The sequence below is a fragment of the Centruroides vittatus genome, unplaced genomic scaffold (genome assembly GCF_030686945.1).
Source record: "Centruroides vittatus isolate TY-2023 unplaced genomic scaffold, ASM3068694v2 contig_439, whole genome shotgun sequence".
Classification (NCBI taxonomy): domain Eukaryota; kingdom Metazoa; phylum Arthropoda; class Arachnida; order Scorpiones; family Buthidae; genus Centruroides; species Centruroides vittatus.
This window is the reverse complement of record NW_027122239.1, coordinates 3587536-3615192: the sequence shown is the minus strand read 5'-3', so window position 1 is coordinate 3615192 and position 27657 is coordinate 3587536. Positions and strand designations below refer to the sequence as shown.

The 27657-nt window shown below is 26.7% G+C and overlaps 2 protein-coding genes across 2 annotated transcripts in view; one reads left to right on the top strand and one right to left on the bottom strand.

Moving 5' to 3' along the window:
* PGAP5 (Per1-like protein PGAP5) overlaps window positions 1-18933 on the bottom strand; it is a 31210-nt gene extending 12277 nt beyond the window's left edge. Inside the window, 1 exon segment of the mRNA XM_067272502.1 lies at window positions 18668-18933. The gene's annotated coding sequence lies outside the window, so the exon portion shown is untranslated.
* On the top strand, window positions 132-27620 carry LOC136977064 (uncharacterized protein KIAA0513). The gene is made up of 8 exons (XM_067272501.1): window positions 132-387; window positions 16893-17765; window positions 19905-19998; window positions 20371-20515; window positions 20598-20742; window positions 24617-24697; window positions 26032-26126; window positions 26213-27620. Exons 2-8 carry the CDS (start codon window positions 16903-16905, stop codon window positions 26260-26262), a joined length of 1473 nt encoding a protein of 490 aa, XP_067128602.1. The 5' UTR covers window positions 132-387; window positions 16893-16902; the 3' UTR covers window positions 26263-27620.
* The last annotated feature ends 37 nt before the right edge of the window (window positions 27621-27657 follow it).

Below are 27657 nucleotides of genomic sequence, written 5' to 3'. Positions count from 1 at the left end.
CAGGAACTTCCGTGATCGTATATAGGAATAAAAACGTTCAATCTACATCATCTTAAAATTGCGAAACTTTTTTTACACTCGAATCGAAGTTCGAAAATCAAGTTCAATTTCGCTTACTTTACAAGTCACATGGTTGTGGAAGCAAGCTGTCGAAAATGTCGATTACAACCGGAAATTACGTAATCTCCGCGCGCAGACTCCGTAAAGAGCCGGTGTTACTTAGTTGCCTTGGCAACCATGGCTGAAAAAAGAGTAAGGTGTCTGGAGAGGAAATGTTTTTATCTACTTCTGTACTTTTCCTTCGATATTAATTAGTTGAAAATGCTTTATTTGATATCAGTTATATAATTTCTAACTAAGTAAAAGTCAGCATGGCTTCTTATTGAAGTAAGTATTTTAATTTTTAAGTTTTCCTTTAATTGTTTTTACTTGAATTACTTAAAGTATCACATTTATATTATACATCACACAATTTACAAGTTACGAATTGTATAATCAGTCTACACCAACCATTATTACACACTCTCACCTATAGAAATACATATTTAAATAAATTATTGCAAGTTTAACCTAAATCAGTAAATATTTAGGTTTGTTTTATAATGATTTATAGAGTAAAACCTGTAACTGGTGACACATTAAACTATTTACATTTCATCGCAAATTTTGACAGGTTAAAATGGGTTTAAACATGTACAGTATATACAATATTTACACATGTTATATGTCAAAGTAAAGCTACATATATCTCTTGATATTAAAAGGTTATAAGATGAATTTTTAAAATATTCTAAATATAAAACAGTATAGCTTTTTTTTTATGTGGAGATGATATTGTAATAATGTAACTATCTCCTCCTTGAATTACTGGAGTGATCAATTAAAAATAAAAATGAAACCTTTAATAAATGGTAGTGGAACTTTAACGACAAAAATTCCAAACATTTCGGCCTTTGCCGAGGCCTGCCTCGGGTTTTTTAATGAAACGGAATTCCAAACTGGAATGTTAGAATGATAAAAACCCGAAAACGTTCGGAATTTTTGTCTGTTACCGTTCATTAAAGGTTTCGTTTTTATTTTTGATGCGATAATAAATGTATAAATTTCAAATGATAATTTTTCCTTTCGACACTGAATAAATATAAAACACTGTTTCATTAGAGCGAAATTTACAAATCTGTAACAGAAAAGAAACTTTTAAAAACTGGATGTATTAATTACAATTAATATCAAAAAAACCTTAAATCTAGTAAAAATAGAATGCTCGTTAATGGAACGAATGTTTTCGACCGTGTCAAATGGTCAAAAACTAAAATGATTATAGAACCCGAAGATGGCTGTTCGACATGGTGAAAAACATTTGTTCCGTTAATAAACGTTTTATTTTTACTGGCTTTAATGTTTTTTTAATATTAAAAGCTCTAAGCATTTTGGATTTAAATGCCCAAAAATCTGATGAATTCTGTAGGTTCAAAAATGTTTGAGTTTGTGTAATTTTGTTCTAATAATGCAGTGTTCTATGTTCGTACAATAATAATTGTCATGTTATCAATTGAATACTAAAATGATTTTAAATTACATTTTTTACATTTGAAATGTATTGTAAAACAAATATATCTTTAAATTACAAAATTCTTGGTGGCATATTATAAAAATCGAAAATATTGATATTTTAAAATTATAAGTTTATTATAATTGTTTGTGTATTTTTAATTTATTAAAATTTTTAATACACTCATAATTATATTATTAATAATATGATTTAAATAATATTTTTTCATTATGAATTGAAAAACTGTGATCTTTTATATGTATTTGAATATCTTCAGAATATAATGATTATTAAAACTATAATTCATTAAATTATTATTTGATTCTTATGTAAATAAATATATTAATCTGAATATTAATTTAATTTTGATATCAAATATATTTAATTTATTACAGATTAAATTATATAGATTTTATTTGTGTATTTTAAACTACAGATTAACTTTATTAGATTTTGATTTAAGATAGTATTTAAATAATTAAGCATTTTATAAAATTGAATAAAACAAAAAAAAAATAGACAAACAATTCTGTATTTTATAAAGTACCAGTAATCAATTAATGGCTTTGTTAGAATAAAACATTAATAAAAGTATAGTACCAAAAATTTTTTTTGGATTGAAAAGACATCTTTAAGGCTAAACATATCAATGTTATGTTTTCCATGAATAGAATAATTATCCAATTAATTTTATTCCGTAATTTCTAATGTCATATATTTTATATTTGACGTTTGAGATACTACTATATTCATTTCATTATATTCAATATACATAAAAAAAATGTCTAATTAAAGTAATTGGAAATGAACAATAAAATAATATTTTTTTTATGTACAGTATTGTAACCTTCTTACCTAAATCAGGGGTCTCAGAGACCCTGTATGGCAGAGGTGGGCAACCTTTTTCTATGTAAGGGGCACATTTAAAATTTTTGAACTGATGCAGGCCACATACAAGTAAAAAGAAAAAAGTGTGTAAACCACAATTATTTATTCATATTTAATTAAAAATTAACATAAGTATGCTTAATTTGATTTCTGTCACTGATGTGAACGTAATATTTCCAAAATATTTGGTTGAATATTAGTCATTGCTAGTTTTAGTTTTCATGTGAGTCTGTTAGTCGATTTCTTGGTTTACTTTTTACTAAATTTTTACTAAGTTGTAGAAAATAATGACAGAATTTTTGCTGCATACTTCCTTAAATTGGGAAATTGATATATTTATTAATATTTTGTGGAATGTGGGCCGCACAAAGTATTAATACGGACTGCGATTTGCCTGCCCCTGCTGTAGGGTTTCATTTGTCTCTGCATATGCACTCCAAAAATGTAAGATTTTTTTTATTTGAAATTTGAATCTCAATGAGAAATATTTGAATGACAAAATGCAATCACACGTGGCATATTGCTTTTGTGCTACAGAATTTTTATTGAGTCTCACTAACCCTGGTTGCAGTATAAGTAACAGTTTTTAGCCAATATTTGATTATTGTATTTTTCAATATACCAGCATTTGAAACTGATCTTTGAATTTATGTGAAGGTTATAACAATTCTATCATTTGTCTTATGCTACTTTATGACAAACACTATTGTTTAATGATTGATATGCAAATTATTCAAGCGAACTTACTCTCCAAGATCAAACAGCTTCCATGTATGAAAAGTGTGGAAAAGAGAATTAGATAAGATTAAAAAAGGTTAATATCACTTGTTTTTGGTCAAATTCATTTATAACACCATACAGCTTAAGAAGGGTCTCATTGAACTATGATTGCAGCCCATGTCACAAATTGAATGATTGCAGATGCAAGTGAAATTATAGCTTATCATGTGGATTCTGGTGTGACACATGTGACAGTTTATTGAGTTATAATCTATCTATTTGAAAATTTATATCAACTTAAATATATCAGGAAAATTGATTTTGGCATTGTAATTTTTTGTTATCAGTAAGAAAAAATTGCTTTAATTGAGAATAATAGATTATACAATATTATCACTAATGTTTATAAGAGATATGTTGCTATAGTTTTATTATTATTTTGTTAATGTTTTGAAATGTTTTTTTTTTTTTTTTTTTGCTTAAGATTCATAAAATTGATATATAGGAAATGAAAATTGCATAGTAAAATTGAATTATTGAAATTTAAAAATTATCTCTAAATGATCACAAAATAAAATAAATTATTTTTTAATATTTATGTGATGTGATTTTATTATTATTTAATTTTTATTTAGTAGAAAAAAATATTTTTTCTACTAAATAAAAATTAACTATATAATATTCAAAATCAAACAACTTTAAATAGAAAAATTGAGATTTAATTGTATGATATTGAAATTAGTTCATTGGAGTTCTTAATAACAATTGTGTAATTCTTTTTTACTGAGAAGTTTATTGCCCTACAAATGACCTATTTAAATAGTGTTATGTAACAAGACGTTTAGGTTTTTTTTTATCTAAGTTATTATGCAGTCAACAAGACAATAAGATAAATTTTCAGACAAGCAATGCATAAATATTTAAATTTAATTTTTAATTTGCCGTTAATTCTTACAATTAATTCTTACAATGTAATATATATATATATATATATATATATATATTTCAGTTAGTCAATCGGTATTTTGATAGAACCATGGTTTTACTGGGCCTAGAAGTACATATTTAATGAAAAGATAGATGAATGCTTACTGGCATAAATGATTAATACATTATGTTCATACTTAACAATAGCTATTACTATTAATTGTAATAATATAAAGATAGAAGTTTTATCTTTGACTTTCTTCTTGTTATAAATTTTAATACACTAAATTCCATTTACCAGTAGTAATAAAATAAATTCCATATTGATATGTTGTTTAAGTTATCATATTTTTTGTTTCATGAATATACATTTTAAATTTATATGTGAATTACATATGTATTTAAAATTTTTGTATTATATAATCACTTGAATTACATTAGTTGTTTAAAATATAAATTTAAAAAAAAATATATATACTAAAATTATATAGATTATTTTTTGCATTGAACAAACAATAAGAATAAATCTAGTTTACTATTAAAAAATTAATAATCATTTATTAATATTTTTATGGAAACTTTAATTTTTGTATATACAGTAAGACCCTGCTTAACGCTGCCTCGCTTCATGCTGATTCAATATAATGCGGTCTTCTTGAAGTAGTGTTATTACCCATCCAGTTTTCTCCTGGACAGTCCGGGAATTGACTCACTGTTTGGGTGAACTACTAATTTTGTCTGGGAATTTTGTAAAAATTGTGAAATTATGATGAAACAAAGTTCTTGCAAATATTATTATAAATTTATACCATTTGAACAATGAAACACCTCACACTCACTGAAACTCATCTGCCATTCTCCCATGTTACTCTGTTTATGCTGACGTGTGACATGCAACCTGCCTCTTGACCTTTTTATTTTTTTTGCTTGTACGTTATTCCTACACAAGTCCCTAATCCCTAACTGTAACACTGATTTAGAACCAGCATGCACATTATTCTTTGCATTGTAAAATGACATTGTGCATGCGTCAGGAACTTCTGTTCGAACAAACCTGACCTGCCGTCTGGGTCAGCAATTTTGTAAAGATGGCAACACTAGCTCAAACCCTAAAAAAAGCTCAAAATTTATGCAATTTAAATTATCGTGGCATTTCATTGATTCGTATATAATACGATTATTTATGAACATGAACAATCAGCAAAAGGTGGCAAAAAGATGTAAGATGTACTTTCTTTATATCTATGTTTGTTTGGTGCAATTTTGGAAAAAATATAACATCATACATGGATGCCATAACCAATATCAGCTTCGCTCGGCAAGAATTAACCGATAAATGCGCGAACAAAGTGTGGAAGAAGTTATGGCTGAAAGTATCCAAGAATTCTTAATGAGAAGAGCCTATTGCTGTATCGTTAGGTTGACCAAATTGATACAGCAGGACTAGTTGATGTAGAGGAGCAGGATATTGAGGAGTTACAGCAGGTTTCTGGTGAGAGCCTTACCAATGACAACTTACAAGAACTGGCAGAACAAGAAATTCGTGTAGAACTGGAAAATAGAAATTCTGGAAATGAAGAACCCAAAAAATTTCTCTACAGATTTCCTTAATAAAAGTTTTGTAATGATAACCAAAATCATTGATCAAATTGTAGCGAATGATCCAGATTTTGAAAGGAGTGAGAAGCAAAATGGGGGATTTTGGATGCGATCTCCTGCTACTGACATTTTCTTAACGAAAGAAAAAGAAAGTGACAAATGATCATCATTAGACGAGTTCATCGCAAAAAATTCAAGAATTTCAGAAAAGCCAGGACCTTCATCACAAAAAATGAACTTTACATTTCTGTGTGCATATGTTTATATGTTATTTAACACAAATTAATATAAAAATAACTTAAAATTAAAGTAAAATTTGTTTATTTTTGGTCGCATCTTTCCCTATCCCTATTTACTCTATGTTAAAATGACTTTTGTTTAATGCTGTTTTGTTCAGTGCTTTGTTGTCTAGGAATGCATCCTCGCATTTAGCGGGGTTTTACTATATACATATTTATGTTTTAAATTATAAGATATTTTCTTTTGTCTTTGCTTATATTTATTTTTTCCTCTTTATATTCGAATTTTTAAACTAGAAGATTCTTTTACATAATTTAATAAGATCAGCAAAACAGTTACGTAAAATAAATTGAAAAAAATGCATATTTGAGACCTTCAATTTTAATAAATTATGAAAAAGTTCTGCATTTAAATATTACATAAAAGTTTTTAAAATATTTTGTTTTAGAAGATTATTTTATTTTTTAAATAATAACATCATAGTTAACATTGAGTATTCTAACCTTCTTAGAAGAATTTTAATTTTAAACTAATATTAATTAGTAGATAAGATATAGTTACTAATTAGTTTGTTTCTTGTCTATACATTAATGTCAAGAAATTAGTGAGAAAAGTTTTTAGTATGTCCAAATATAATTATCTTTTTCTGCAAAGTTTTCACAAATGTTATATATCATATACAAATTCCTTCTCTGTTTAATAAATATCATTTTAAAAGAATATATTATAATTATATAAAAATTCATATTAATGCTAATCTACTCTTACGAAAATTGGATTTAGATTATATTAAAATAAATTTTGTCATTAAAATGTTTCCTATTGACTAAAATATACTTATATTTTTACACTAGTAGCTTATTAAGAATATAAAATTATCATTTGAAAACAGGTGAATAAAAGTAAAACATCCTGATTTGTTAAGTAAACAGCAGATGTAATTTATTGTGATTGTACTATTCATATACTGCCTGGCGCCAGTATCATCTGGAAAACTATTATTATTTGTCCTAAGTGAAGTTATTAAAAAATATAATCTGTATATGTATTCCTTTATATACTTGTATGTTTTAGTTTTGCTATTTTAATTTCCAAGTTCGAAGAAAGCATTAAAATTTAAACACTAAAATACTACAGTATTAACTTATTTTGTAAACTCTTTTTTTCAGAAATAAAAAAAAGCAGTTTTGGCAATAGGAATGTATTTGAAGACAAAGAATAAAAATAATTTTTCTTTTCAAATGCTTCTATCAAAAATTATTTATGTAAACAATAACAGCATTGACCTTTTGTAAAAAGGCTACTTTGCTGCTCGATATGTAAAAGAAATATAAAATGTTTTCCTGTCAGTTTGTTGAAAATGCAGTATTTAGATTTTAAAAAACTAGATTGTAAACTGAAATTAAGTGCATGGAACTGAAACTGCATGGAAGTGAAATTATAGAAATATAAATTATAAAATCTGTTATAGTTTATATATAAAAAATTCAAATTAACTATATTTGAATTTTTGATAATTCAAACATTTTGAGATTTCCTTGTATTTGAATTTAAAATGATTAAATATCATGATATTTAAAATGATCTATGAGGTAGTGATGAGTAAATAATTAAATATCATTCATAATGATACAGTGGACCCCCCGATATAACGCGCATGTCGGGCGGGAAACAACACCCGTGTTATAAGGTGGACTGTGTTATACTGAGCGACGTGCTGTAACGCGGTTCACCTCTTTACTTTAGCAATAATTCAAGCTTTTCTTTCACACTGTAAGCTTTTCTTTTACTCATCATGCATACAATAATTAAACACTATTCAAAATACATTCAGGAGCTCAATACATACACATTTACTCAATACGCAGTAACAATAAAATGCGCTACTCGCTAACGCCGCACGGACCTGTATAAACGTGTTTGAGCTTATTGTGTTGCGAACATTGCCCGCGCTATAACCGAGTGCGCAGTATAGTGAGCAGCGCTATAACGAGGGTCCACTGTATTTAATCATTTTAAATTCAAATTACATTAAATGTTAAAATGATAATTTTTTAACACCTTTTAACACAAAAATAAGAACAAATATCTTTAATATGTTGACCTCAATACAAGGGCAATCCACATGATTTTATCTTGGGGGAAAAACATTGATTAATTTTTGTAAATTATAAAATCTGTTGATTCAATAAAATAATGTTCTTAAAGCAGGCTTTTTTCCACTTATACTATCTTTATCTATTAGGTAGGGAATAATAAACCTATATAAAAACAACAAATCTTAAACCAGCCTAAAAATAAGTTAAGTTGTACTATTGGAAGATTCCAAATAGTACAGCCTGTGCGTATGACTTAAAGAATTAGGAAGGCAATATCATTGTATAAGGATTGTAATTACTTCAACTATTAAACAACTATTAAAATAAATTTACTCATAAAAGCACTGTTGCTTTATAAAAGTTATTTGAAAAATATAGAAAAAGGATTAAAAAACAAAATGTAAATCTCAGAAAGGACTATTATTTTTCTTGGTCTCTTCCTAGGATCCTAGACACTCTAGCCTCCAGCATATATTGAATTATTTAGTAATAATTTTTATTTTAAATCCAAAAATGGTATGACATTTGAAAATATTTAAAATTAATTGAAGAAAAAAAATTATTGTAGTTTAGAAAACCTTTATCTTAAATTTTTTTTGTATTTAAAATTTTAAGTTAAATAATTAAATTCCAATTAATCCAGTTTAATCACCAATGTAAATCTGATTAAGATTGTTTACAGTTTATATTGATTTAGACAAAATTGTATAGATGAACAAACAATAGATTTCAATAAATTATCTGCAATGATTTAAATTAATGAAATTTTTAAGCCCAAAATTAAATTAGACTCTACTTATATATAATAAAATAATTTTATTTTAAAAATATTTTATTATAGAAATTATTATTGACATATTATTTATAATTGCAAGTATTATTAAAACACATTTTTGTAAAGTTAGAATCATTCAAAATGATTTTATAAAATTATTTCTGAATAAAATTTTAGAATATTTCAAGGTATTATAATAATTTTGAATATTTAAAATATTAATTAGGTAATATTCTTTACATATCAACGAAGGAAATGAAAAAAAATTATATTCGTGTACAGGAAAACGTTCTTCTTATCTCATTCACATTCATATTATATCCACACTACTGTCAAAAATTAAAGCAACTAACACAAAACCTGTATAAGATCAACGACATGAAACGTGAGTAGCCGACTTACATCATATTATAATCAGCAGCGAACCATCTTATCATGCATGTATCGTGCAAATGAGACATGGTAGCAGTGTATTCAAGTGACAAAATGAAATGACCACTAACAGTGAAGGAGTCTTCCTGATACATCAGTGCTTATCAGGCATGTCTCAGAAAAGGCATTTGTTTGATTTGTTGCATTGGAGGGCCATTTGTTTTTGCATTTTTGTGTCTCTTGCTTTAACATACAGTATGATAGAATAGTCTATTGAATGATATAATTTAACAATTCTAATTATATAATATTATTGGATTTATTTAAATATTGAATTTTGAAAATATTGAATTAAAGTTATTTGTTAAATAACTTTAATTCAATATTTGAAGAAAAACCAAATAGTTTTTAACCAGTTTTTATGTTTAGATATTTAATTTAAAAAAACTACGAGGTTTGCAAACTATAAGGTAGTTTGCAGGAATTTTTAATCTGTAAAGGTATTTAGATAAAAAAAACTACTACTAATAAATTGTGGTTATTTAAATGAATTATTTAAATTAAAAAAGGCAGAAAATTGTTATTTCAAGTATCTGAAGTTAAAATTAATTTAATCTAAAAATTTACAAAAAACCAAAGTTAATTAATAACTAATAGCTCTCTTAATTATATGTCATTGAAATTTTAATTTGTAATTATATTAAATTGAGAAAAGTAAAACCATAAATAAAATTTTCAGTTTTACTTTTTTATCTTATCTTTGTAGTTAGTTTAATAATTCTGAAATTCAAATATTTAGATATAATTTGTTATGATATTTATAGATTAAATATATTTATACGACAAGATTAATTATCATATTTGTATTTTTTTACAAAATTTATTTACACGTTAAACATTCATTTATTAATACGTTAAAATTATATAAACTTTCATTTGATAATATCAATAGTTTATTGAAGTCATGGTAATTGGTTAAGATTTAAGTATGTCATAAAATTCAACTGAATTATATATATTAATATGTTGCTTGTAATTATGTACAGTACGCTGTAAATAGTTTTAAAGTATTTTAACAACAAAAAGATCACTTATGTTTTGTTTTTGTAAATTTAATAATTCTTATAAAGTATATTATAAATTATTTATAAAAGATTCCACAAGAATTATAGTTAATTTTTCATGTCCTAATGTAAACAATTTTATATAAATTTCTATTAAGTTTAGATATATTCATATATTAGATTAACAGATTAATAATCAAACAATAAGTTTTATTCTACTATATAATCTGTAATTTTGTTTACTCTAGATAAGTATTGCAAATTAGTCAATAGTTTTGGTTAAGTTAATTTTATTGAAGTTATATTATTTTAGTACTATCTCTATTATTTTAATTCGAAATCTTTGTTAGGTTTTGCTTTAGGATTCTGTTAATATTTTATTTTATTATTATTATAATTTTAAAATATTTTAAATATAATACATTGTTAAATGAATGATTAAAAGTGGAGTATTATTTAATTTTTCATGCCATGAATTGTATTTTATTTTAAACTTATCTCTTGTGGTTGACCATGTTGAGAGAATGAATGAGGAGGAATTACTGAATAGAGTATATTGAACTTTCGAAGAGCAAAATGGAGTGTCTAAGGAAATCTGATTGGAGGAAGTGGATGTGCATTTGAAGGAATAAAAGATTATGAGCATGAGAGACATGAGAAAGTATGCAGGAGAGAGATGATGATGACTGAAGAAGAAGAGGTACGAGGGTCGTTCGGAAAGTTTGTGGCCTTGCCTATATGCGGCGCTGCGATCAATTTAATTTTTGGCGGGAATTATTCAGACATCTTTGCTAAAGATACAATACCAATTTCCGCTTGATTTGTCGTAAAGTTTTGCCACGACCGCTTAGCAGATAGTTAGTGTGCAAGTGCTTTATCAAAAATGGAGAAGACGGAGACTCGTGTGGTCATAAAATACCTGACGAAAAAAGGGTTGACCCCATCTCAAATCAAAGCTGACATGGATGAAGTTTTGGGAGAGTCTGCTCCTTCGTACACCACTGTGAAAAAATGGACAGCCCTTTTTAAATCTGGCAGAGAGAGGGTGGAAGATGACCCTTGCAGCGGATGGCTGTCAACTGCTGTCACTGAAGAAAATATTGACAAAGTTCATGATTTTGTGTTAGCAGATCGCCGTTTGAAAACGCGTGAGATAGCTGAGACAACAGGCATCTCTGTCGACCGAGTGCACCACATCTTAACCGAAAATTTGGGTATGACGAAGGTCTCAGCAAGGTTGTTGCCGCATCTGCTGACCGCCGAGCAAAATTGTGTTCGCACTTTGATGTCAAAGGAGTGTTTGAACTTCTACCAGAAAAATCCACAGGATTTCTTGCATTGGTTTGTGACTACTGATGAAATGTGGATCCATTACTACACTCCTGAAACAAAAGAACAGTCGAAGCAGTGGAAACACCACAGTTCGCCACCACCAAAGAAGGCAAAGACAGTTCCATCAGCGGGGAAAGTGATAGCTTCGGTTTTTTGGGATGCTAAAGGCATCATCTTTATTGACTACCTAGAAAGAGGAAAGACCATCAATGCTGTCTATTACTGTGAACTTTTGGAAAAACTGAAGAAAGAAATCGAAGAAAAGAGGCAACACTTGAAGAAAAAGGGTTCCGTTCCATCACGATAATGCACCTGCATATTCCGCCAGAATCTCCGAACAAAAGATAAACGAACTTCACTTCCAATTAGTTCCACATCCACCGTACTCACCTGATTTGGCCCCCAGTGACTTCCACCTTTTTCCAAACCTAAAAAAATTTTTGGCTGGAAAGAGATTCCACTCAAATGACGAAGTCATCTCTGAAGTGAATGAGTATTTTGCACACCTTGACAAATCGGCCTATTGTGATGGCATAAAAAAGCTAGAACATCGTTGGAATAAGTGCATTGCTAATAAAGGAAACTATTGAAAAATAAAAAAAGTTTTAACATTATTTTGTTTGTTGTTCTATTTGAGGCCGCGAACTTTCCGAACAGCCCTCGTATGCAGAGATAGGAGTGTCTGGAGGATCTGATAAATGGATGAGCATATGTGCACAATCTCTCTTGCCTGCTGCTCATCTTTCTTTTGGGGACTAGGCATGAAGGTATTATATATGTGATGGTAGTGTATTTTAAAAATACTTTAGTACTGGCATACCTCATATAATAGTTTACTCTAACACAGAAAACTGTGGCTAATCATGCATAACAGTATTTTGGAGCTTTTTATTAGGAGAAAGTCTTTGTATTGTGTTGGACAGAATTTTTTAACATTTCTGCTCTTTTGTGAATCTTGGCATTATATCTGCCTTTAAAACTCATTTTTTCATTACATTGGATTTTAGAAGAGAATAGATTCCAAATTTATTGGAGTTAAACATGGAAAAATGTTTTGGTTGTAGACACTCAGAATCTTATTATTGTTCAAAAAAGTAAAGTCACAATGTTAAACGATGTCAGAAAAATGTGTAGCTGGCCAATTCATTTAAGAAATATGGATCAAACTGGCAAAAAACAATATCAATATAACAGCAGAACTAGCTAAATTGGTATGAGAAAAATTTTGATGATATGACTACTGAAAAAATTCAAGAAGTACTGGTAGAAAGAGAATGGCAAAATGGATTTGATAGAAGTTATATATTGGAGGTAAACCAAATCAATTCAGAGGATAGTAATACAGTTGAAAATTTTAAAATTCAAATTTTACACTAAACTGTGCAGAAAGGGATAAACTTAACCAGCAACTAAAATATTATATTTTAAAGGTTAATCCTTTGACTGGTAAAGTTAAAGTTCAAAGAAATCTTTCAAAAGTACTTGCATTGGCTCCATAACACGAAATATATAGCGAAGTTTAAAATTCACAGGTATGGGGAGACATGTATGTTCATTGTCATAACCAACAGAAATGTTTAAAACACCCATATGTGCAGCCAGCAGTCTACAAACTCCAGTGACTGGTTAAAACACAATGTGTGGCCATTGGACATACATGTGAATTTTGAAAAGTTAATTTTGTCATGACATCGTGCATGTTAAATGCTCATCATAAAGAGTTATTGTAGAGATCAATGTAAATTAATGACAATCGTAAACTTAATTGTGCCAACTTGCAACCTGTTTATAGAACCCATCCACGGGGAAAAATTTTGACCTCAAATATCTCAGCCCATAGATTGAATTTCAAAATTCCAGCTTCTTCATGACATTGGCTTTGCTGAGTTGTAATATTTGCAAAAAATCTTGTTTAATAGTTGTGCAGTTGCTTTGAACTTTAATCACAGACAAAATACTTTCTGATTTATGAAGAACTCCATTTATACTCTACTCAAAAATGGTGTATTTTTTTTTAATATTGGTTTTTGATTCCATTTAACAGTTTTGTACTTTGAATTTATAGGAATCCAGCTGCAGTATTACGTAAGAACTTTAATTTTTTTCAATATTAAAAGTCTAATAAGATACAAGGTCTTTTTTATTGAGTTTTATAGAAATTTTGAAAATTTATAGAGGTAATTCTGTAGATTTGATATTAATAATTATTTTATTTTGTTTTATCAGTTTTAATATGTTTGATAATATACAGAAATTAATAAGAAAGTTTACAGTTAAAGAAATTAACATCTGCTCAAGACAATACATTCTTTATTGCATTTTTTCACAGAATATCTTTTGAAAAATAATTCTGACTTTTCACTAATTTCATCATTATATTACTATAATAGTTATTTCACCTATTTATTCTTTATTAATATTTTTACTTTTATATATATATGTATTTAAATAGGAAAACAAATATAGTATTTAATATATTTCTAAGCACTTTTGGCTTTTTTACATCGTCGGACAGTCTTACATCATCTTTATTTCCGAATCTTCTATCGGCCTATAGAAGAATCGGAAATAAAGATGATGTAAGAATGCCTTGTGTCCATTAATACACCTTGTCGTGAGGAAAAAACAAATAAAAGAAGACACGGTCTCGGAATACATAAAAAAATTTATAATTCTTAATTAATAGAAGTTAACCCAGTTAATCAGTTTAACAATGTCAAACTCAATACACAATGCGTTTGCATAATAAACAGTTGTTTAATTAACATATGACTGTTTCTGGTGACATTAATAATAATAATTTTTTTTTTCTATCACACATTGTGATATTAGCATTAAAGAAATGTCCTTGACATGTGTATAACTTTGTTTATTGAAGTCTTCTAATATCTTCATTTTTTAATAGTTTATCATTGAATGCAATATTTTATTTCAAGTAGAGACTAATGATTATAAATTCAATAATATAACATTACTGATTAGTCTACTCATAATTGCAAATGAGTCAGTCTGCAAAAAAATAAAAATGAGATTCTTAAAAAATTACACAGTACCAAATCAGTTTCACTGTTTATTAAATATTTAGTTTAAAAAAAATTAGTTTGAAAGAAAGAAAAGAATAATTTAAGCTTTTAAATTAAAATGGAATTTATCATTTACAGAAATTTTATATATACTTGACTAATAAATACTGTATATTTACTATAAAAGAGCATTTACATAACAAATGTTTAGATAAATACATTACATGGTAAGTGTATGTAAAATATTTTTTCAAAATATTTTGTATGTGGTTAGAATATTTAACTACATTAACTATTATTAATCAGTTCTTTCTCTCTCTGCATATATTGTACAAACAGTACAGGTATACCTCGTCTTACGTCGGTAATTGGTTTCAGGAGAGGCGACGTAAGTCGTAGTTTCAACTTACGTCATAACTAAATGCCAATAATGGAGGAAATGCCAATAATGAGCACTTAAAGACCGCTAAATAAGACGACAACACAGAAACACAGATGTTTTCGTGTTTCGTTCTCTAGGATTTATGATGATTATATTAACATTTACTATATTTACATATTTTAATATGATTTTGTGCTTTTAATGCTTTTCTAGTCATATTATGACTTCAATATTTGTGGCAGACGGATGTAAAGTCGAATAAAATGACTTAAACTTGATTTTTATTTTTCCATATACTTTTTTGACAAATGACGTATAATCGGGAACGACGTAACTCGAGGTATACCTGTATATATATGAAGTTGTATACATGTTATTAGTGTACAAGCAGTTGACTTTCAAGCTCAGCTGACTTTCCAAGAGAGCCTAAAAGCATTCATGAGAGTTGACCTAAATTTACAAACAAAACTTTAGAAATTTATTGACAGAATACATGCGAAAAAATCATAGTTATATTCTATAAACAGTTTTAAAATGTATCCTGCTAGTCCTAAAATTGAAATACAATAATTTGGAAAATGTCATGTAGAAACTTAAATTTTACATTTCTATGTAAAATTTAAGTTTATACATGTTATTTTTGAAAATAGAAGAAATTTATGTTTATTGACTAAATATACATTTCAGTTTATAAAACATGGGATTCACACTTGCATTGTGTTATAATGGAGTTGTGCTATATATGTACTGTAGTTCATTTAAAACCTGTAAATAGTTATAGTTTAGAGGACTATTTTGGATTATCCACGTTTTCTGATTTTCCATGCACACCCTTGCACTAATTAGCACAGATAATTGAGAGAGCAGTGTATATTAAAAATAGATTAAAAATGATTTAATTTATATCATAGTTTATCTAAATATAAGAATATACATATTTATTTGCAATTTTTCTGTAAGTTTTTCAAAAATAAATTTTATAAATAACTTTAAATAATTTTAAATCAAATATAATAATAATTAATAAAAGTTTTTTTAAGGAATACTTCAAGTAACTTTAACAAAAACATAAAATTGCATGTGTAATACATACATCTACAACAAAACTGGAAACTTTTAAAAATTGAGGAATACTGTATTTAATTTTTTATTTATTAAATTTCAGTTTTCATTTCTGTTTAGTTTATTATATTTGATATTTTGTTCAAAAAAGAATCATTAACCCAAAATACAAACACTAGAAAATTTAGGAACAGTAATTTTGTATAAAGCATTTTTCAAATCTTTTATTTTTATGTATTGCCTTTATCATAAAAATATGTTAAATACTGTGAAAGAAAGTAAAAATGTAATCCCTGTGTGCTAAGTCACTAAGACATATTTTGCGTTTGACGGCGCTGTGTTGGCGAGCTTCACATTTTTTTGATCATAGTCTTGTTTGGTGTGCTATGTCTCTGTGTGGCATGATGTCTCCCCTCGTCCAGCTTTTATTCGTGTTACATATAACTGTATATTTCTGTGCATCGTAAGATTCGTTTATTTGCTTCATTTTCTGACAAATACATCATTAAAATTGTGATATTACTGTATGCAGTTTATGAATATCTTATGACATTGTTAAATACTTTTGCCTTATATATAATATATGATTACCTAACTGATGAGGACCATTTAACATAAGGGACCAAAATTCATTTTAGGAGGCATATAAGGCACTAATGGTTTCAATTGTGTGATAACCCTTCAATAAAATTATATACTATGTATTTGTAGAAACTATATTGTACATCATTAAAAAGTTCCTAAATTATATTTATATATAAATCGGTATAATTTATAAATATTTTAATTTTTTTCATGTAGGCCTAAATAAATAGTATTTTTTAAAGTTTTTAAATAGTAATTTTTAATTATTTCAGACATGCAAAAATGACTTGTCATACTAATAAAAAAGAAGATTTAAATATATTACAAGAAAAACCAACTTTGCCTGATTCAAAAAAGAGATCACATAGTTTTTTAAGTTCAGTGTTTAATTCTGGAAATAATTCTGAATGTAATAAAGATATTCCAAATAAGAATTTTGATAGTTTTTGGAATTCTTCTGGAAAATCCTCCAAATTTTTCACTTCAGTTCTCAACACAAATCAAATATTAACTGGATTATCATCCAAACTTGAAGCTGCCTTAAATTTAAGTTTTGACGTTTTAGATTCTGACACGTCTTCCAGAAGTGCTAACACTTCAGCAAAAACTTCTCCTGTGCAGGATGTTTCCACCAGTGGCATCTCTTCAAGAAGATCAAGCCTACCATCAGGAAATTATTCAAAGGCAGCCAATACCTATTACTATGTTAAGCAGCATCGACAGAGATCTGCAAGACGAAAAGACCGATCGGTATACGGGCAGCCTGAAATAGATCTAAAGAATACTGATTTGAAAGTACGTATTCAAAATGAATCATCTGAAGATTCTCTTCTTGCAGCAGACAGTGATCAAAGTTTAGGCAATAACAGTACACAATTGTGTTCTAATAAACACGATCCTTTTTACGTTTTTCGCAATACTGATTCGGCCGGAGTAAGCAGTGAATCAGATGCTTGTGGACATAGTACAAGTCTTGATTCGTCGGATGCTGAATCAATTCCTGAAAGTAGAGATCTTGGACTTGGAAGATCAGGTTCAGGTGGATCCATACAATCCTGGAGTTCTAGTTGTGATAGCCAGTTAGACGAATTTAATCAGCATGTCATTGAATTTATGAAATTATTTGTCCAGAAAATTTTCAATAGGTAAGAAACTGCTTAGATTATATGAAGTAAATGTTATTTAGTTTTATAACTGAATTCGAAGTTTTATTATTTACAATATGCCTCTTTTTTATAATTGATTTTATTATTTATTTTGATATAATTGATCAAGTTTGATGTGTATTTTAATGAAATTAATATATTTATCAAACTTTATTATATCCATATTTTATTTTTAAAATGTGTATGAAACTTTAATAAAAATTTTTATCTTTAATATTAATCTTTATCTAGAACTTATCTGAAAAATTAATTTGTTAGACACATTTGAGATAGTAATTATTAAATAATTTAGCAATTATGTTACTTAGCAAATGATTTGAAATAAGTTTAAATATAAGTAACATAATCGCTAAATGCAATGATTTGAAATAGTAAATAATATTTAATGATTCATTGATTTTAGCAATAGATTTTGTTAAGCACACAATATAACATGTACAGTACATTGTGTAAAAAGTATATTAACGTGAAATTAACAAAAGAAAATGAAAAATTATGAATACTTTGTTGAACTTTTGTGAGGGTCACAAGACTGGTGGTAGAGGTTATCATGTAATGGCAAATCACATGAGAGACTGATCATACAGGATGACCAAGTTTTCTGATACCACCCAGATTTTAATCCACACCCAGGTCATGAGTATCTGTATGGGAACTTGGGGTAAGAGTATAGAGGAGAAATTAGAGAGGCAATATGGAAGTGAATCACTCAGATACAATATTAGATAATAAAAGATTTATTCTAACATAAAATGCATAAACAAGAAAATAACAAAGAAATTAACATACTGACAGTCCTATCAATTGTCATATACTAAGGTTGACTAATTTTGTCTAACAGAGAGAGAAAGTTTACATTCAATTTGTGAGATGATATTTACCTGAAATGCAAGTGATTCTTGATAGGTGTCTTAGGAAGTCTTAGAGTCTCTGTTGGGCACAGTATCCTTTTTACTCCCTTTTAAAGGTTATTCTTCCTGAAAGAGAACACTACATAATCCTTTGGTAATCATCTGTGGAAACTTGTAGGAAAGATCAGGAACTTATTCATTTTTGAAAGCAAGGAAAGGATTTAGATGAACTCGAGCACAAATATTAATGGACGAGCAAACAAGAAAAAACAAAAGATTTCTCCTGCAGTGAAGAAAGAGAAGTGATGAATGAACTGCCTTGACTTCCTTTGATTTTTCCCTTTCCAAGGTATCAGTATCTGACCAAATTTGGCAAGATTATATCTGATTTTTGATTTTTATCCAATCTAAAATTTTAGCAAAAACTTCCTTGGATGAGTAGCAATTTCAGGAAGATGTGTCATTTTTGAAGGAAATAAAATCAGAGATAAAACGTTATTTACTTCCCTGTTTAAGTTTGAAATCTCAAGTTTGGTTAAACTTTTTACGATTATTAAAATTCCTAATTCTACAAATTATTAAAAATAATGCCTCCAGATCATCACACTTTTGTTTGTCTAAAAAGTTCTCTAATATCAAAGGTCAGAAGTACTTGTGATTTTAATTTCTTGTAGTTTAATTATATTTTTGTATTATCAGGAGTGTTTTTAACAAAGTTTATTATAAAATAGTATTGCATTTTGAAAAAAAAGTAGAAAACAGTCAGTATTCAGTACTGAAGATTAAGTAAGAATTTAGATTAGTCTTCTAAACAGTTCAATTTTTGTACTTTACAATTTTCAGATGTTCCTTTGTTTATTAGTGATGGTAGTCTCTAATTTTCATACTTGAAGTGCTTGAAGAATGTAGTATTTTTTATTTATTTATTTAAAAACCATTAATTCTTGTCAAGCATTTTTATTGAAATGTTTATAATGAGTTTTTTCTTCTAAAAAATTGATAGAACTATCGTGATTTACTCATTTTCTTTTTCTTCATTTCCTTAAATCTTAAAAAAATTAGATTTTAGACTTTCAGAGCTAACTTTAACCTAGAGGAATCTGGACCATTCCACTCCCTGAACAGATTGGACAATAGAAATTTTTAAACTGTTGCTTTAGGAGTCACTTAATTTTAATGCACTATACTAGATATAATATGACTAAATTAAGTAATGATTAAAATAATTATAGATTCTAATGTATTATGGTATTAATAATTTTCTTAGGAAAAGCATTACTTATGAAGAGAAAGCAAGATTTGGAGAACTTTCCCAGCATGAATTGGGTAGATTATGGTTTTCAAGATGCGTCAATGCACAGGTAATACTGTACGGTTAAATCTATAAAATTTATATCCTTTATCTTATGCTGTATGATTAGATAATGATTTAATATTGATAGAAATAAATACACATATATTGATAGTCATTGTGTTTTTTATTTTAAATCTAAATGAAAATATTTAATTTTTGTAAAAATTAAAGTTGATTTTAAGTAATTAAGTACTGTACATTATATATAGATAAATATTAATTTGCTTAATATTTATATCTGCATGATAAAAATTATGAATTTCTTAATTTAATTATTTTTTTTTAAAGTTATTAAAATATTTATATTTCAATTATTGATATAATGAATATTTTATAATTCAAATATCAGTTTTTCTAATATTCCATTTGAAATTTATAGAGAGTAAATAACAAACAAGTGGATGAGTATACATTTTATTGCTTGGTTCAATACTTTGCTATCATATTATTTGAATGTGATTGCGCCGATGATTTCTCTCCAGCTAAGTCTCTCATGAATATGTGTTTTACGTTCTTCTATGAAAGTAAGTACAGTATTGATTTATTGGAGTTTTGTAAATTGAATGAATGTTAAATTAAAAGTTTAATTTTTTTTTTAATATTTAGCTAAAGGAAATAGTTCTTCTGCCAAAAAAGAATATTTATTTACATATTTGAAAGAACAGCCTATTTGGCATTCTTTAAGATTTTGGAATGCGGCATTTTTTGATGCAGTCCAATGTGAAAGATCTCATAGAACTGTTCCAACAAGGTAATTTTGAACTGATTAAAATTTTTCATACTGTAGTAATGATAAAAATTTTATCATCATATGTTCGTTCACATCAAATATACTAATGTATTTAGTATATTTGATGTGAATTTAAAGTAAATTGATATGTAGTAAAGATGATATACTAGCCACTGCGATAACATAGTTGAACTAGTTGCTGAACTTTTACCAATGGGATTTTTATTACTTGAATAAATGCTCAGAGTTTTAAAACATTACTACTCAGACACCTTATACCTCTGAGAAATTATTAATTTACTAATGGGATTTTTATTAGAATGCCAATGATTTTATCTGGTTAAATGATCATATTCATGTGTCAAAAGTCAAAAGTGGAATGCTAGTGTGGGAAGGAAGGATTGTAAAATAAACAAGCAGGGAAGGTGGATTACAATGATGGTGGTTATGTGACAAAGTAAGGAGATATTGCCAGGCAGGGGAAAGGAATCCTTGTATCTACTGTTTATGCAGGTGTTGGTAACAGACTGGTGGTAAATTTCACACTATTCTACAATGCTGGTGAAAGACAGTTGGATGATTTTGGCTGCCTGTGGTGCCAAAATTTTGTACCAGGAACTTGTGCATAGGAAGACAAAACTCTAGCTGACATTAAAAGAGGAGGAAATAAAAGTTTTACAAATAAATTTTTTTATATTTATTTATAATAAATTAATAATTTTTATAAGTTACTAATTCATTACATCAAATTAAAAAAAAACAATCTCATTTCCATTTAAATAAAAAATCTTCATAGATTTTAACAATTTTGTTAAAAACAGTTTAAGACGGTTACACAATATTTTTTATATAAATAATTGACAATATTCATTTTATTATTAATGATAATGAAGCAATAAAAACTACACAATTTTTTTAATGGTGTATAATGTTAACTATTACATGACCTCATTACAAATGTTTGATTATGATCTGTATTAAAAAAATTTTAAGTTTATTAAAACTGTTTTGCCAACTACAGTACTAAGAATAAGATTTCAGTAATTACAGTACTTATTAGATTAATCAAGAAGTATTCTAAATTTTATTTTAATTTGTTACATAATAGAGGTATCTCTTATATAACATGGTAGTTATGTCCTGAAAAAATGCTGTGTTATGCAAATATGTGTTATACAAAACAAAGGACTAGTGCAAAACATAGGGTTATGTTCTAAAAGTTAATAAAAGTATACTATTATTTTTCATTACTAAGAGAAATATGTTTCTTGAATCAATCAATAATCACAATTAAAAGTACTACATTATGCATTAATATTCATTTTAGTTAAATGAGGGCGTTTTCTTTTTACAAAGTATCGTCTTCTTTTGAGCTTTGTTTTTTTATTGATCTTGATCAGAAATATCAGCAGAATCTTCATTTATTTTTATCAAAAAAGTTTATGGATGACAAAATAAAAATATGTTATTAATTGAAAATTTATTTTAGCAGGTTGTGTTTATTCGGTTGAGTAAGGAGTGTGTTTTTTCTCCCTCAGAATTTATGTTTGAATACTGAATTGTTAAAGTTGGGAACAGTTTGAGATACCACTGTATTTCATTCATCATTTTTACAAATGATTACTTATCTACAGTTTAAAAAAGTTTAACAAAACTTTCCTAAAAATGTTTAAATAAACTTTACTGACTACAAAGATTAATCTATAAAAACCAAACACTGTGACAGTCTTAAAGGCTAAAGTCTGAAAGCAATGACATCATCATCTGGTTGGTAGGAAAGCTAGAACAAGGAAGAAAAATTTACACAATTGATTTTCATTAAACTTGACAAAGGGCACAAAACAAATTGAAGACTTCAATATTCTAAAATCCATGGGCAAATTTGCGACAACATGCATGCTTACTTGAATAAAAAAAACTATCGAACAAGTGAGTTTTTAATTAAAAATTGTGACATTTTGTATGGAGGATTTCCCCAAATTTTTGAATTGTGTTAATGAAACTGTGTTGTATGAAAGATATCTGTATATTTTTGATGAGACTATGTGTCATCTCTAAAATCACACTGCTGTCAATGGCTGAACACCTTAGAGTATAAAGTAGTACATGTCAGGAGTTGCAATTTGGCATAGAGTATTTGGTGCCCAAATCATGCGCACATAAAAAAAAACAGACTTGTAGGTAGTTGGGACTGAGAACCAGGTCAAAATAAAATACAAAATGGTGAGACTGTTTCTACAAACAGGCGCAAGTGTGAGATTTGTGCATGCATTGCTCGCGCTCTCCAAGACATAGCCTTGTCCCAAGAATAGCTTTGCCGTTTTACTTTTTATTTAGATAAAACTTATTTAACAAAAATTTTTCTTATTTTTGTATCTTAATTATTTTTAATTTAATTGCTTCTTGAAATTCAGAATTAAACATTTAAAATGCTTCTTTTGAGATAGTTATTTATCAACTGAAAAACAAGTTTTTTTAAATTTAGTTTTTCTACTTATGTTAATCCAGATTTTGCACAAATAATTGCAAAAATTATTTAAAACTAACATTTGTTTATAACTTTCTGTCTAGAATTAATTAATAAAATTTTTCCTATGCCCTTATTTTTGAATATGATATGATAAATATGATTTGAATATGATAAAAAAAAATCTATAAAAATAAAAATATTATGTGCATTTTAATAATAATTAAGATAATACTTCAATAATATTTAAATGTGAAAGTAAATCATTGATTTATCAATATTAAAAAAATTAATCTATATTTATAATTTTAAATGTAATACAGGATTTTTATAAAGTCCAGTAAAACTTTGAAAACTTTATTATACACAGACTACAAACAATGTCACTTTCATATACATGTCATTAAACTGAAAAACTTTGAGATACTCTCTTCATAATGTAATGTTATCTAAGCACTAGATAGGTTGGAAAAAGGACAGATGTCTCATGAAATGGTCACTGTGGTCATCCAATTTAACTGTAAGTGACTTTTTTTTCGTTGAGGATATATAAAATATGTGTATGTACTGCCTTTGGTGTGTGTTGTAGAAGTACCAGAGAATTCAAGAAGCAGTCTTCATAATCACAGAGAATATGTTGGAAAGAGTAAGGCAAGAGTTGGATTACCATACAGACATCTGCTGCATTACACATGGTTCCCATATCAAATATCTCTAATGTTATGTGATGGGTGAAAACTTTGAAAATTTCTCTTCATAATGACTTGTATATGAATATAAAAGTGGTATCATTTGGATAATGTCTATGGTAATAAATCTTTTAGCATTATCAGACATAAAAATCCTGTATATACTAATGAGATGATGAATAATCATCATCTCTAATTCTGTTAAATACGTTTCATTTTGCTTTAAATAATTTGTTGATTTCCATACAAATCCAATACAAATACATAAAACAAAATTATAAGCTGAATAATTTAGAATTATAATGGAGTTTAATTAAATGAATAACTTTAATTAGTATATAGCAGGAGTTCCCAATCTGATTGCTAGCAATTCCTGCAAGGTCAATTGATTAATCGTGTTGAGTCCTAGTAATTCATCAACTCATTTGGGGTTTTATGGGCAAATTTACATTTAATAACATAATATATAAGCATAACTGATACATATTTATATTTCAGTAAAGTAAAATACATAATTTTGAATTTTTATTCATGTTTAAGAAAAACATTATTATTAATTTCTGTTAGATATTTTATTTTATCCTATTTGTAATTCTCATTTTGTCTGTGTAGAAAGGATAAAAAAAATTAAATGTGGTTTTGAAAAGGATTTGACAAGCAAAGAAGGATGGGAATTCTTAGTATATAATATTAAATTAATATGATGTTATTTCTTAAAAATATAATTTTAAAAAATTAGGAAAGACTTCAGAAATTACAGTCCAGAAGAAATGAGTGATGAAAAGCAGTTTCAAGAAAATATAACTTTTGGCCAACTTGGGTAAATATTTTTTAAAAGTTATTTTAAAATTTTTAACTTACCATATTTTTTTCAACTTAATTATATGTACAAATGTTAAATACATTTAAAAACATTGTTATTGTTAAATAGTTAAATAGGAAGTATGGTACACATGAAACTTTAATACACTTACATTTATTAAAGAAGATATATGTAATTCTAAATATACTATCTTTACACTTATTATAAAGTTAATGTTTTTTTTACAATTTCTTGATGAGATGCAGTTTTGTATCATATAATCAAAACTTATCTAAAAATCAGTAATTATTTTTCACTTTAGGTTAATTTTAATATATGTTCTAAACATATTATCATATTTTGAGATTGTTAAATTTTAAAATCATAATCTTTTTTCCTCAGTTAATTATAAAATAAATTACAGTAGAGAGTCGTTAATCCAAACCCCGGTAATCCGAATCGCCGGTTATCCAAACGATTTTCAGTCGGACTGTGTCGTGCCAAATCGAACGTTTTTGATACTAGATTTACTTCTAAAGTATAATTTTCATGTTTTTATATTTTTCAATATATTTATTTTGTTTGTACAAAATAAAGAAATAATTTTTAACGATACAGTAGCCTCGATTATTATTATAAAAATTTTCGTTAGGCTTAAAATCGACGAAAATTCAACACGAAGCGACACGCAACGGAGAAAAATTTGAACATCGGAAAGGTTAATATACTTTTCGTACATAATCGGTTATCCGAACAAATCACTAATCCGAACAACCCCAGTCCCCAATTGATTCGGATTAACGACTCTCTACTGTATTTAAATACTCAAAACCAGAAGTTGTATCATAAATCTTATTTTTAATTTCAAACAAATTTCTTGTATAATATAAAACAACTTTGGCCTAGTAAATTAAACCTAAAATAGTTTTGTATACAAATCTTGAAAAAAAAAAAAAAAGCTGAGTTTATCATCAATAGAAAATCAAAAAATTCATTAGTAATTTGTTCAATATAATAATAAAACTGTTGCACAATTATTCCCTAAAACAATTTAAAATATTTTATAATTAAACATTTTTAATACATAATTATAAGTATTAAAATATTTCTTATGCGGTAATCAAATAATTATTTCAGTTTTTATTAAAATTTTAAATTGGTGCTATTCAATATCACACAATATGCATAATTTAGATAATATACAGTATATCTCATATCTTTGTGGATCTGGAGATGACATGAATCTTAGCACAGTATTGTTTACTTAACGAAAATGTATTTAATAATTTGTAAAATTAATCGGATGAAGTTGTAATATTTGAATATTTATAAAAATTTTCTTTATCTTTTAGTACTTTTACATATAATATGCATGCATTTGGTCTAAGTAAGAAGTTCTGCTTGCAGTTTCTTCATAAGCAATGCACAATAGCTAATCTTCCTAAAGGTACTTTTTCTCTTATTCTTTCAAAAGAATTACCTTGTGCAAAATATTTAATACAATATACCTAATCTTTTTATTATTTACTACAGAACAAGTCCAGCTTTTAGAAGAAAACATTGAGCGAATTTATAGAGAATAATTGATATGTGGAGATGATTACTTCATTCTCATTTTCAGAAATATAGTCATAAATCATTAATACAATTGAAAAAAGAAAAGTACTGCATTTAATAACTAAATTTTAGAATAAACATGTATATTTTAAAAACTTATTCTTGTGATCTCGTATGTTTAAAATTTTATTATATAAAAAAATGATTATTATTTTTTCTAAATGTTTACGGATATTTTTAAATTTGGAAATTGATTCATACAATTGAAATTTTTATCTCATTCATTGATTCTGTATTGAGCAGAATTTTTGTCATTTTTAATCATATGTTATGACATTGATAAACTTTGTTTATTCGTAGTACAAATGTTTAAGTTTTATTTCTAAGATATTATTTTATTACTCAAATTTTTATAATATAATAATATATGTAACAATCAGAAAAATAAGCAATATCTTTCATGACTTCTGTCAAAAATCATGGCAATATAGAAATAGTTTTTTCTTTAGAAATTAGTTTTTAAATTTAATAATTTTAAAAACTGTATACTAATGCACAATTAAACATTTAAAATTCTTCCAGGATTGTTGCAATAATTGTTTACAAATGTTTATTTAAAAATGCATTTTTGCATTTTGAATTTTATTATAAGATTTATGAAATCTTAATTTTATTATTAAGAACAGTTATGAAAATAATTTATGTTAAATATTGAAATGTAAAGTTTCATTGTTGCATTGTTGAATGCAGTTCACATATAGATAATATGTTTTTAACTATTGTTAAGTTAAAATTTCTAAGATTTTAATGAGTATTTAAATATTTGTTATATTATTTCATATTGATGTGTTGAATTAAAAAGCATTTCTGTTAATCATTAATGTATGTTGTGAAATTTTCATATAATATGGTTCATGTTTTTATATAGTTTATTATTTTATATCAGAGTTTAGAGTTTTAATTCATGGACAGATTGATAAGATTTATATATTTTTAAATATTAGTTAAGTTTGGTAGAATATTATTGTCACAAATGATGTTTTATTTGAAATTTTCTGCCATTGTGCCTAGAATTTGTAGTTCTTATCATGTTAATTGTGTAATAACATTTAAAACTTGTTTAAATGTTTAGGGGGAAAAAATATATATGTAAAGGAGTTGTGAAATGCCATTTTCTAAAATGTTTAATAAATTGTACATAGAAAGTATAAGGATAAAAAAAATGTATAAAATATCCAATGTTTCAACATTGATTGCAGTGTATATATCTGTTTAATTTGTATTAATATAAATGTTATCATTTATATTAATACATAAAAACAATAGATTAATTCAAATTGGTTGTTGTTATGCAAATGTAAACATAATAAATATTTTGTTGAAAGTGTGTTTATTTTGCATTCCACTAAATAATTGCATTC